Here is a 13,389-nt window from a genome sequence, read left to right as displayed (position 1 = left end):
CTCAACAAATAGATTTAGAGAACGAAATACAATGCTTGAGCACCCAATGGTTCCCTCCAAGCAATAAGGTAAAATATCATAGAATTTATGCATGGCTATTGGCAGATTTTTTGTGTGAAGATTGAAAGTTTCAATGTTGCAATACATGACCTGCTTGCCTTTAATGCAACTTTCTATTGAGTGGATGTTAACTCATTTCCATACTCTCCTAAAGGTATTATGTCTAGTTAATCTTTCATGTTACTTCCTTATCCTCTGTTCAAGCAGTGACTGGGCCCCTTACATGCTCACTGGAACATCCCATTCTTTTATTTTTATTTTTTATTCTTTACAATATGAGGTACGAAATAGGTCACCAACAACAGTCCACATAACTATGTAAAGCAAGTATTAATTTTGCTTAAACTTGCTTATTTCAACAATGATGGCACATGCAGATTTCTTTTTTACTAGAACAAATGATGGCTTCAAACACTGTGCAAGTGACAAACACATCACCAGTCTGAACTTGCAGCATTTACATCCAACATTAATGTTAGTGTGGCATATACAGCAGGTGTGTTGGAGAATGTTAATATAAATAGCAAAACACTACCTATGTTGCATTTTCCCCTTCCCTCAAAAAAATCTATGAAACAGAGTCTCAGGTTCACGGCTGGTTCTGAAACACAGTTCCTAGTAATTCCCAATGCATGAATATAACAAGCCTTAATAACTCCTGGCAGGGCAGGAACAGATTGTAGGGCTGCATTTTGGAGAGGCAAGCAAGACTGTACCAATGATGTAAAAAGACTAAGATCCTGCATCACAGTGAATGACGTAACAGGAGGGTGCAATGGAGCTTAAGGCGGTATTGTGGAACCAGTGAGACCATTAAGTGGGCAGCATAATCCATTTACAGGACACACAACAGAGACTGGTGTCTGGTCTGTAATCTCTCAGCAGGAGGCTTAGGTAAAGGCCTGTCCACAAGGAAGGCTAAATTGCAGCAGTATATCCGTTCCCTAGATTTACAATGTAACACAGCCCACTGATCCACTGTCTATGGATGATGCTCATAAGCAATCTATTTGTAAATCCTCTTTTACTAAATGCAGTGGGGTAATTTCCATCACATTGATATTTAGTACACACTAATAGCCTCATTCCATCTTGTCACCGTATTTAGTGATCTTCTTTAGGGTATCAGAAGGTTCTTGTAGATCCATTTGTGAAGTGTTCTCTGCAATGATGACAAAGGCAGTGGTTATGAACAAAGTTAAATTAGAAAGGAGATTACATTCTGCTTCAATACAGGATATAGCTACTATGACAAGAAGTACTAGAAGAAAATTAGAAACTGTCTCTGTCATTCCCCAGACTACACACTGTTGCTCCAGTTTGCTGCTTCTTCTTAGTATCTATTTTCTCACTGTGTATTGTAATAAAACTAAATAAGTCATACAACAAACCTAGGGAATCAAACTTGGCAAGTTACCATTGTCAGACAGACATGCTGCATTCTGTGCATATACCAGCTTGGTGTTTGGTGGTGTGTTAGAATGCTGTGAGTAGAAGAATGTCCACACCTTGGCACTCCAAGAAACCGTGTTCTTTCTTACAGAATAATTTATGTTCGTCCCTACAAACACAGATAGTTCCCAACCTTTGGGTAATGATGTACAGAAAGACAGGAGACCATCTGGATCTTAGGAAAAGGCTCTCATCCCAGGTCAACTCAGAGAAAAGTAACCAAAGCAGTGGCTTTAAAACTCATATTTCACAGCAAAGATGTGTTTTTCTTTCTTTCCATGCTGATAAAAAAAAAAAAAAAAAAAAACACACACACTTTCAGAGTGACATTGTTACTCTCAGAGCATTACGCAGCACACCTGACAAGCACATCCTTGCCGGGCCAGCCACTACCAATTAATCCTTCATTGTGCCTGAAAATAAAAACTGTAAACCAGGTATCCTGGCAGCAAAAAGTTAAATACAATGTCCCTTAATGCATGTTCATTTCTGAGATGTATAAACTACTCAGTCTTGTGGTCACTAGCACCTGTGTGTTTATGGTTAGATCAGAGTTTCCATTGAAAATGCATTTTTTATGCTTAATAACTTCAGTGCTTTTCGACAAATCTTTACAAAACATTCCTCAAACAAATTTCATTTATTTTCGGTTGCAAATGACAAATTACATACAGTTCAATCAACCAGTGGCCAAAAAATACAACAGGGGTTAAAAAGTAATATTTCCCATATTTTTTATGCCCATAGATTTCTGCTGCCAGATATTAAAAAGAAATGCTGGAAGGAATTGAGCCAAACTTGGCATGAAAGAAGACCTTTACTCAAGGGAGTGCTTTTGCTTGGTTTGGTGTAAATCGGTTTAGTGTTTTTTAAGAAACTGGCATTTCATTTTTTTAAATATTTTTTTTTAATTTTAATCTGCATGTAGGGACTAAATTATAGCGATATCTAGACCGTTAATTTGCAGAGGTCCTTGGGCCTGTTTTTGTGGTACTCTGCACACAAACTTTTTAAAAAATAAATTAAAATCTGACTGAATGTGGGAGCTTTTTCTCTCATCGTACATTTCAAGTTTGGAAACTGTAATGCTATCTGTATTTAACCACCGATTACATCTTGACCACTGACTCTATTTTGTGGTTAGCTTCAAATGTCATCACATTGGTGGCGTAGGTATTTTTCCACGCACAGCTTGTTAACTTGTTTTCACTTTCCTCTCCAGGGAAGGGCACGCAACATGGGGGATGCAAAGAGTGTACAAGGATGAGAATGTTTATAGCAGAGAAGGATACGGCTTGGTCTTGGAAATAAACCTTGGGATCTGGTCAATATTGGTTGTTATCCTCTCTCCAAGCCACTTCCCTCTCCCACCCACCCATGGTGAGGTTGGCGTAGCTTGGAGAGAAGGAAACTCCCACAGCTGTACTTTGTGTTTGCAAAAATAGCTCATGATTAAATATGAAGATATTATTGGTGAGACACATCTCCATCATAGTCAACAACATCTTTGAGTGTTGTAGTTCTTGGTTATTACGCTGTCTCAGAAAATAATCCATAGTCTTAAAACCCACTTCATGTTTAATGGATGTATACAAAGATATCATATCCACTGTTACCAATAAATATTCATCCTGCCAAGTGATATCTGTAAGTATTCTTAAATATAGCACCCGGGTCCTTAACATACCATGGGTGCCAAGTAATAATCAATGTAGGATGACATTTTCTCATGAGCTATTTTTGAAAACACAAGGTACAGCTATGGGAGTTTCCTTCTCTCCAAGCTACACCAACCTCACCATGGGTTGGTGGGAGAAGTGGCTTGGAGAGAGGATAACAACCAATATATGGAGAAAATACTATTATGGCTAAGATTTATTGATGATTTGTTCATTATTTGGAAGGGACCAGATACTGAATTTCAGGAATTTTTTGAGATCTTGAATACTAATGAGATTGGCTTAAAATTTACATACAAAACAAACAGGAAGGAGATAGAATTTTTGGATATCAAAGTTTACGTTCATAATCAAACTTTACATACAACTATGTATCGAAAACCTACCTAAACAAACAGCCTCCTACATGGCACAAGCTTTCATCCACAAAGTTTATTGAAAAGTATACCTTGTGGTGAATTCTTAAGAGTAAGACGAAACTGTTCAGAAGATACTGTAATGTTAGAACAATGTGAGGAGATAAAAAAAAAAAAAAACGATTTATGAGAAGAGGATATAATCAACAACATATCAGAACAGGGATGGCGAGAGCACAAATAACATGTAGAGAACATACTTTGATAAAGAAAGTACAAAAAAAATCTCAGATCAAAGAAGATCACGATATAAGAATGATAAAGACATACAATAAATAACATAATGAAATTTCAAAGATTTTAAAAAAACATTGGAATTTACTACGTAATGACTCAGATATTGGATCCTTGGTAGGAACAGGACCAAAGATTACTTATAAGAAAGCACCTTCTATAAAAGATCAACTTGTGAAAAGTCACTTTGTTGAAGAAGTACCGCAAACATGTTTGAATAAAGAAAATATGGGATTTTTCAAGTGTTTGAAATGTAAGGCCTGTCAAACTGTGAGAACAGAAAAGTAGAAAAAGATACCATGGGACACACATTGAAGCTTAACCAAAAAATAACATGTGAGACAACTTATGTGGTATATGTATTGAAATGTAGGTGTGCTTTAAAATATGCAGGAAGTACAATTTGCAAATTGAAAAAACGAATATTAGAGCATATCAGAGCCGTTAACAACAATGATGTGAGTTATGCAATGGTGAAACATCAAAGGCAGTGTCATGAAAAACACTGGCAGGCAATGCGTTATTTTGGAGTAGCTCATGTCCCCGACAATTAAAAAGGGGGAATAGAACATTGAAATTGCGTCGTTTGGAATCCAGATATATGATCAAATTAAGGACTAAGATGCCATTTGGTTTGAATGCCGATGAAGAACATTTTGTACACTTATGAGGACATGAGTGGAGAATAAGTAGAAGGAATAAACAACTGGAAAGACTATTCAATAATTTCTTCAAGATATATATAAATTGATAGAGAGTGAAAGAGAAAAAGAAAAAAATTTATAGATTGTATATATTGACGCCTAGGAAAATCACTGTTTTTAAACAACACTGGGGATATATAGTAACAATATTGTCGTCCATTCCCACACTTATATAGAAATTTGCCGTAAAAAGATTAATTAGAATTGTTTTAAATTAAGAGCAAAGCTTAAAAAGGTATTTGCTTTTGTGTATTATTCATTGTATATGAGGACATAAAGTAAGTAAGTTAGGGAAAGGTATGTATGTCAACAGGTGGTATCTTGGACATATAAAATAGGTTTTTGAATTCCCTTTTTCTTTTACGATGAAATAATAATAATAAAAAGGTAGCCCAAACAGAAAAATAAATAAATATATATATATATATATAAAGTAAAATGTCAATGAAAATAAAGTGGAAAAATACGGCATGTAAGCAATATATGGTGAGAGATTTGACATGTTAAGGGTTAAGAAATGTTAGAAAAATGCTATATAAGGGATGTGCTAAGTATTATGAAATGTTATAAGTATTAAGAATTATTAAAATTGGTAAAAAGTGAAATTACATGGAGTAAATTAACATTGAAAAACCACATGTCCCAGAATGCAACAACTATGATAAAAAGAGAAGACTATATAAAGTGTGGTGGATAGAGACAATGGCTACCTGTGATCAAGACCTTTGTTGGTCGAAACGCGTCCGGTGGTGGAAGCACTTTTTCTTTCAAATAAAAAGCTGATAAAAGGATTTCCTGGAGTGCGATGTTCAAATTTTGTTGAAGAATTTTATGGGAGTTTGGTCGCTAACTCCTACATCAGCACCGGCAGTAAGAGCGCGCAATCTGGTATGCGCCCATTTGGTGACATATATATATATATATATATATAGATACACATACATATATATATATATTCACTGATGATATATTGCGTTTTTCCCGATTATTATCCAACTGCTGTCACTATTTTAGTAGGTGCACGTGTTTTGCTGCATTCAAATTAAACGTTCAAATTAATATATTTGTACACTCATATTTGAACCCTGAAAAGAGCCTTAATAAATTCATTACTCAGACTTAGAGTTCTGCATTCTTTAGCCTCATTCCCACTTAGTTTGAAGCAAAGCAGAACAGAAACTCAGAACAATCTGATGGGCTATGCGCAACTTGGAGACAAGTATTGCAGCCTCCACTGCAGAAAATGAAGACTCGACTGCCGCGTCTGGATAAAAACAATAAAAGGACAAATAAAGGGACAGAGGGAATACTCTCTAATCCCCAAACCCACGCTGGGAGGCTCCAGAAATGCCATCGAGAATAAAGAAAGAAAAGCAGATTTTACCACAGGGATTCACAGATCCAGAGTCTGGTTTAAAGACCCCCAAAGTTGCCCTGTGATTAGCAAACCCTGCCTAGGGACTGCAAACCCAGGCAAGCTTCATAAGCCAGGATAGTAATCCTCCAACTAATTTTATGGGTCTATGCTAGTTCTTGCTTGGGTTCCACAAATCTGAATCCACAAATCAGCACAAGCCCACAAAGTTTGCACCAGGTTCTCAGTCTACAACAACGAAGGTAGCTGCACATTTGCGAATCTTACAATAGGGTATGTAAACCCTAAAAAAAATTAAAGGGCCCAACTATAAGTACACAATCTGCTCTCAGCACAGCCTTTGACAGTGTGCAGCTGGGATATGCCGCCTGGGCAGGCTAGAAAACAATTGAATCTGGTATAGAATCTCAGTTCTGCTGTAAAAGCACTGGATGGCAATCCATCCACCTAATGGAGATTGTAAAAACCAAATAGTCAAAGGTGCTGAAAAAAAGGCATTCTTCTGCCGAGCCCTGGATCTTAAGACATCACCCCAACTGCTTAGTATTTCACAAAGATGTAAAAACCCACCTTTACAGAGCCCACCTAACAATTAAAGTTACTAGATTGTAGTTAATACTGCCCCTCCATAACCTGTCTCACATACCTCAGGATACAAATATCCGACTGAAAATATATTTTCATACCTGTTAATTATAGCTTGCAATCTGAGATTATTAAAGTGGTAAACACCTCCACAAAATCAGCAATGATGAGCAACTTTTAGATGGGATCTGTGCTGAAACACCACATGCCCCACACCAGGCTTCACCTTTCGATGTAGACTAGCATAATAATACTTGACCTGGGCTCTGTTGGTCCTACCTCCTCCGGTGGTGGGCTGAAACGTCTTGCCAGTTTCAAGGTAAATCCACAGGCTGGAGCACTTCTGCGTCTCTCTCCTGGTAACTGCATAGCTTGCAATGGAGCCTGCAACTGAACCCAACATACAAATTGTTCAGTGCAACCTCATGCAATGGCATGGAAGAGGGCAGAGGAAGGGTAAACATGTTTAGCTAAACTGCCGGTTTGATTGATATATATATACTGTTCTTTTTAGATGATAGAGAAAAGCGCAAGTTTTGGCAGGTTTGGGCTAAGGACATGAGCAAAATGACTCACTCACAATGAAAATGGCAAATGTAATGTGCATTGCCCAGATTCCAGCTTTACATGATTTTAAACATCAATACTCCACTTAATGTCTTTTACTGTAGCAAAATCATCATTGCTTATTTTCAGCTTGTGTACAAATACGGGTAGGTGCATAAGTACTATTGTGTATGCGAAATCTGTAAAATGCAGAATATTTACAAGCATAAAATGAAGAGTTAGTAAGCTGGTAAGCAAATAGTTGACAGTGCAATAGAAACTCAATAAATTTCAATGTCATAACAGTATGCGGTCTGTGTAAAGTGTGTGTGAGAGAAATGGTACGTACCACAGGGTTACTGTTAACACTGCAGGATGATGCAAAGGAGACAGCTTGAGCATCAGTCACTTGGGATTTGAATCATAGAGTGGCTGAGGCTGGTTCAACCCCAGGACCCCTGAATATGTTTGAGCACAGCATGCATCAACACCTTCTTCACTGATGCTTGCTCATAGACAATAGGTTTACGTCTGCTGAAAAGCACTTTTAGATCCTAAAATGGTAAATGAAACTGTATGTTTTGACACATACACATTGGCTTTCTCATATGTGTTTAAACATTAAAGTACTTCCAGGAAGACTTGATCCAGGTTACTCTAGTGTATATTTTAATCTTGCACTGAGTCTCTTATTTTCCATTAAATAGCAAAGTTATAAGATTTTTAATTACAAATTGTTGATGGTTTGTTTATTTATGGCTATAAAGGCTTTATTTTTACCGATGTCCCTGTTTGGTATACATGTATGCCCCTTTTTGTCCTCTCTCATTTTCTGATGGATAAATGGATCCATTACACTTTCCCCACAAACAACTGTCAGTCCACCTCTCACAAACACATGCCATTCTAGCTGTCCGTGAACACCAGTCCGTTTGGCCCACAGAGACAATCTGGATCTTTAAAAACACGTGGTGTCATGGTTCCACAACCTGATCTTCAAAGCCCTTACATCTGACACTACAAACATTACTAATATAAAAGTTATAAATCTGCTCCTCCCAAAATTTGCCATTTGCATCCAGCAAAACCCTCTCAATCTGAAAACCTGAAGCAATTGTCTATTTGACACCTACATTCCAGATCTTAGAAGATTTGTCAATGAGGACCCTCAGCTCTCTTATGTTGCTTATAGGATCAACAGGGTTCTTCTACTCCAATCATGCAATTTGTCTTTCTTTAATGATTTGTGGCATCAAACCATTTATTATATATCTCTTAAATGAACAATAAATCTCATGTTACTTAACAACCCCAATGCATTTTGGGGTGGAAGCTCTTCTTCAGGGGCTCACATGTTTAAATATTGATTTATATTGATTCAAACCTCACATTTCAAGGTGATGTGCACAGGATGGCATGTTGAGTCAGCACAATAGTGAATGGTAAATTTTAAAATTAACAAAAGGTGAGATATTGGCTTTTTTAGATAGTTTTGAATTAGATGAAAAGGTAACTATGAAACTTATGCGGTATCTTCAAGAGGCCATTATCAGAAATTGCATGCAATGACATTTACACAACAGCATGATTTACATTCAATTTGAGCAATCATATTGTACAGAAGGCTTCCGCTGTTTTTTAATACCTAAACAAGTGGCCTCACTATAAAAACGTACAATTCTCAATCATTTGTTGGAGTAGAAAAAGACATGTTAAAGACTATATAATGCCAATAAGGAAAACAAGAAAGAATAATTTTTCCTATGCACGTTTTAATGTAATCTAAACTCAAGTATACAATTTTCCCATTTCTCCCTTTCAGTTCTTGTATTCTTTGATTTAGATGGGTTCTGCTGCTTCGAGTATGATACTTTTACTACCCAGTTATTGCCTGAATTGGAGTATTATCAAATATGCCTATTGTCCCTCACTAGAATTTTCCTTCCACTTTTAGTACATCCTTACATGTAAATTATCCATGTTATTTTGCATTTAAGTAGTGACATTTATGAAAGTGGGTGGTGACTATTTTTGGGGGCTAATTATATTCTTACGCCTATTTAAAAAGGACCTCCATCACTTTCATAAGCATATTTCTTTGGGCCCCTGCCAGAAACTTTGGACCAGATTAATAAAAAAAGTAGGTCTAGCGTGGGTGGGCATATGCAAAGTCACTTAGATTTAAGCCCAAGAAAATTGTTATATCTACATACTCCAAAGCAGGTATGTTTAAGCTATCCTCTCGGTTTCACTCTCCATCCTGGTCAAATTTAGCACGAACATGCTGTTTTTGCAGAAAAATTCAGACAAAACTGCCACATGAATATCAACCAGGATAAACACTTAACACATAACCCAGTTTTAGCTCTCTTTGTCAGAGTCTTTGTGGTCAATCAAACACTGAGGTACAAAATACAAACCGAGATTGGTATGTAATATAAGTGAAAGGGCAAAAGGTTTGGAATGGATGCCCTAATCTTGAATCTCAATAAACTAATGGTGATGGCCCTGTCAAAAGTATTACTAAATTCAGAAGAACTACAGAAAGAGCAGAACTCTTCATTGATTGATCTACCCACAAGCTATGGTTGCCCCACTACCTCATGGGAAATTAAGCTCCAGAGAGTTGAGAATTCCAGTAACCAATATTCCAGGAAGCAGTAATTTTTTTCCCAAAAACTGTACTTGATAAGCCTAGGAAATCAATAATCTAAAGATAGAAATGTTACCTCAAATTTGGCTATTTAGTGAAATTACAATCCCCCACCCTCTTTTACAGCAGGAGTGACATTGTGTGCATTAACAACAACTGATGGTGTTCCAAAGCATTGTTCTTAATTGCGTGAGCCTGCAGGACTTGACCCAACTGAAGAGACTGTCATGTATTTCAAAGCGATTCTTCTATAATTGTCATCCTCGCCTGCTCAATCTCCACATGGCCTGACTCGTCACAACCTCCATATCAGGAACCAACACACTACTTGGAATTCTGGAATACACAAAGCTTGGGGTACTATTTGTTGTAAATCTGCCTTTCTACTTGGCCACCCTATATTTTTCACCTTTTGCTGGATCCTATATTTTTGCTGGCTTTAGAACTCTGTGTACTTTAACCATTCTAACCAGTGGTAAAGAGCCTGTGCTTCACTTTTAAACCTAGTAGAATTGGCATAGTACTGATTACTATATTAACTTACCCACAAGTCCCCAGTGTGTAGTACAAAATGTATCCAGGCCTGTGAGTTAAATGTTAATAGTAGACTGCAGACCCCATTGTGCCATCCAGTACAGTGACAAGGCAAAGCGTAAAACGTGGCTTCAGGCAAACTACTGCAGCCTGATTTTGGCAGTTTTAACACTGCAATTCAACTAGTCAAAATAAATCCTTATGACAGGTCTATACCTCCCTTTTCAATAGGGGTAAGCCACCCCAATGTAGGCCTTGTGTTCCACAGGGTAGGATGCATGGTATTTAAAAGTAGGAAGACAAGAAATGTAATGCTAACATGTCCTTACAGTGAATAGCGCCCAAAAGCTAATTTTCACTGTTACATGCCCAAATGTCCTATGCAACAATTGCAGAGTACAGATTAAAATCCTAATTCTGTACCTCGAGAATGGTCCTAGATAGCAAACTGACTAAACGACTTTTTAGTTACTATTAAAATCCATTCAATAATCAAGTTAGATTTTTTCATAAATATGAGGGAAATGTAACTTTTAGAAGATCCTGGAGACGAATTAGCATTTGCTCTCAAACATCTCCCAGCCAGGGATTAATATTTAAATATATGTGCAAAGGTGTGAAATGTCTCCCACAAGCTACAAAATAGGTTCTTGTGATTTGCAGGTCAACCTGAATGGGCAGGAATGACTCCTTTGAGCTCAGGAGAAGGACAGAGACTGTGAGGATATGTTTTGATGCTGCACTGTCAGATACTGCATGGCAAGTCTGTTGGGTTTACATATAACAATGGGGGCACACTTAAAAGAAAGGGAAAAAGGACGCCAAGACAATTCTTGTGTATTCACTGTATGGTTGCTGGCAAACTCTGATTCTGTTCTACCAGACTTCTGTCTCTGGCTTTACTGTGGGTACAATTGGTGCTTCAAACTTGAATTTAGTGTTAGATGTGGGAGGACACTAGGCTTACTATAGTACACTGCCCCTTCCCGCACACACCACAGCCCACAGAGCCCATGTTGAGTGTGACCAATTACTTTTGCCATCTTGAAAATGCTCAAACTAGGTAGGGTTGGTCCCGGGAACTTGCACCCCATTGGTTAGGGTATGAGTAGGAGTTATTCCCACCCACTAGCTCCTGCTAGGTATAAATGTGGCAACTCTTGTACCTATGCCAGAACACTCTTGGACCAGAGGAATAACAGAAGAACACTGGACCTGCTGTCTGCCTCCTCAAAGGAGTCCTGAAGGATTTGACCTGCTCCCTTTTGTACCCAAGGCAGAGAACTGGATTCCAGGGGTTATTGCATATGCAGGCACCTTGGCTCCCCTCGTGCGCAACCTTAAGGCAAGAGCTTGACTACAGGCCAGCTGGTACACAGAGAAACTCAGGCTGATGAAACACCACTGCAAGCAAGTGGAGCACAAATGGAGAAGAAGTCAAACCACCACAGGTAAGAAACCTTCAAATCATCCCTAAGACACTAACACCAGCAGATACGGAACGCCAAATGCATAGCTCTTGCATATGGCATTGACGGCAGCACTAACAGAAGCAAGAAAATCTTCACAATTATCAAAGATATCACCACGCCTCCTGCTGCCTCCAGCAAAATATCCCCTTCACAAGACCTTTACAACAAGCTTTTGGAATTCTTCTTTAACAAAATCCCCTCTATATAAAGCAAACTAGACCCTCAACCGGACCCTGTTCCCATTGCAAATCAGCTTTCCATCACAGCCAGTGAACGGAAACTGACCTCATGGCCAGCCGTCACCACTGTTGAAATGGCTGCTACCATTAAGACCATCCACTCAGGGGCTCCATCTGAACCTTGCCCTAACCATGTCTTCAGCAAAGGACTCCTACCAATCAGTGAAGTAGTAACACCCACCCTTGATGCTTCCATCAACTCAGCCACATTCCTGGACACCTAGAAACATGCCAAAGTCATGCTCAAGAAACCATCTGCTGGTCCAGTCACGCTTTCCAACTACAGACCCATCTCTCTCCTATCATACCTAGAAAAGGTCTTGGTAAAATTAATCAACTAATGCCTCGCCGACCATCTCAGCAACCACCAGATCCTCAATGCCACACAGTCTGGATTCAGGCCCAACCACAGTAGAAACAGCACTCACTGTCGCCAGAGACAACAACTGCAAGATCCTTGACAGAGAAGGCACAGCAGCCCTCATTCTCTTGGACCTCTCTGCAGCATTTGACACTGTCACACCCCATCCTCATCAGGAGTGTACACAAGATTGGCATGCAAGGACCCATTCCCAGTTGGATCTGCTCCTTCTTAACCTAAAGAACACAAGCTGTCAGTCTGGCACCTTACTCTTTGGAAGCTCACAAACTCATCTGTAGAGTCCCTCAAGGTTCATCACTCAGCCCTACCCATTTCAATGGATACATGATCCCTCTTGCCAATGTCATTCTCTCAAGGGCAAGAACCCCAACACAAGAAACAAATTCATTGCATGCATGACCAAAGTCGTTAAGTGGGTGAAAGCCACCTGGCTCTAGCTCAAAACCAACAAGACAAAACTAGTAATCAACATCTCACAATGGGACTCCAAATGGTGGCTGGCCCAACTCAGACCCAGATGCAGAACCCACACCAGTACCTTGGAATAATCATTCACAGCAATCGGGACATGACTGCACAAATCAGCGCCATTAGTGCATCCTGCTTTTACTCTCTGAAGATGCTGAGGAAGGTCTTCAAATGGCCCCCAAGCAACACAAGAAAAACTTGCACTCAACCCCTAGTTACCAACAGGTAAAACTATGGGAACACCCTCTACTTCAGGATCACCAAGCAACTCACTAGAAGACAGCAGAGGATGCAAATTTGACAGCCAGACTCATCCTCACCCTCCAGACACAACTTACATTACACCACACCTCTGGGAACTACACTGGCTTCCAATATACAAGCAAGCTCATTTCAAACTCCTCACATACGCATTCAAGGCACTCTACAGCTCAGGTCCCACTTACCTGAACAGTCACATCTCCTTCCACCAATTGTCCAGATACCTCTGCTCCAAAGGACTCCTACTCACCAACATCCCAAGCATACACAGAATTAGATCAGGAGGACAAGCATTCTTTAACCTCACATCTAAAGCGTGGAACAACCTC

The 13,389-nt window shown here is 39.0% G+C and overlaps 1 protein-coding gene across 2 annotated transcripts in view; it reads right to left on the bottom strand.

The window, feature by feature from the left end:
• Positions 1-287: 287 nt before the first annotated feature.
• The window catches only part of TMEM141 (transmembrane protein 141), a 49,692-nt gene continuing 36,590 nt past the window's right edge, over positions 288-13,389 (bottom strand). The window contains exons 4-5 of one of the 2 annotated variants that reach the window (XM_069241429.1): positions 6,785-6,895; positions 288-1,222 (exon numbers count right to left, since the gene is read on the bottom strand). In XM_069241429.1, coding sequence (XP_069097530.1) covers positions 1,143-1,222; positions 6,785-6,895 — 191 coding nt within the window. In that variant the 3' untranslated portion in view covers positions 288-1,142. The remainder of the gene's footprint in view (positions 1,223-6,784; positions 6,896-13,389) is intronic. The other variant, XM_069241428.1, reaches the window with a different exon arrangement.

Source organism: Pleurodeles waltl, chromosome 6 (genome assembly GCF_031143425.1).
Source record: "Pleurodeles waltl isolate 20211129_DDA chromosome 6, aPleWal1.hap1.20221129, whole genome shotgun sequence".
Lineage (NCBI taxonomy): Eukaryota > Metazoa > Chordata > Amphibia > Caudata > Salamandridae > Pleurodeles > Pleurodeles waltl.
Note: the sequence above shows the minus strand (reverse complement) of the source record. Positions and strands in the feature narration are given on the sequence as shown.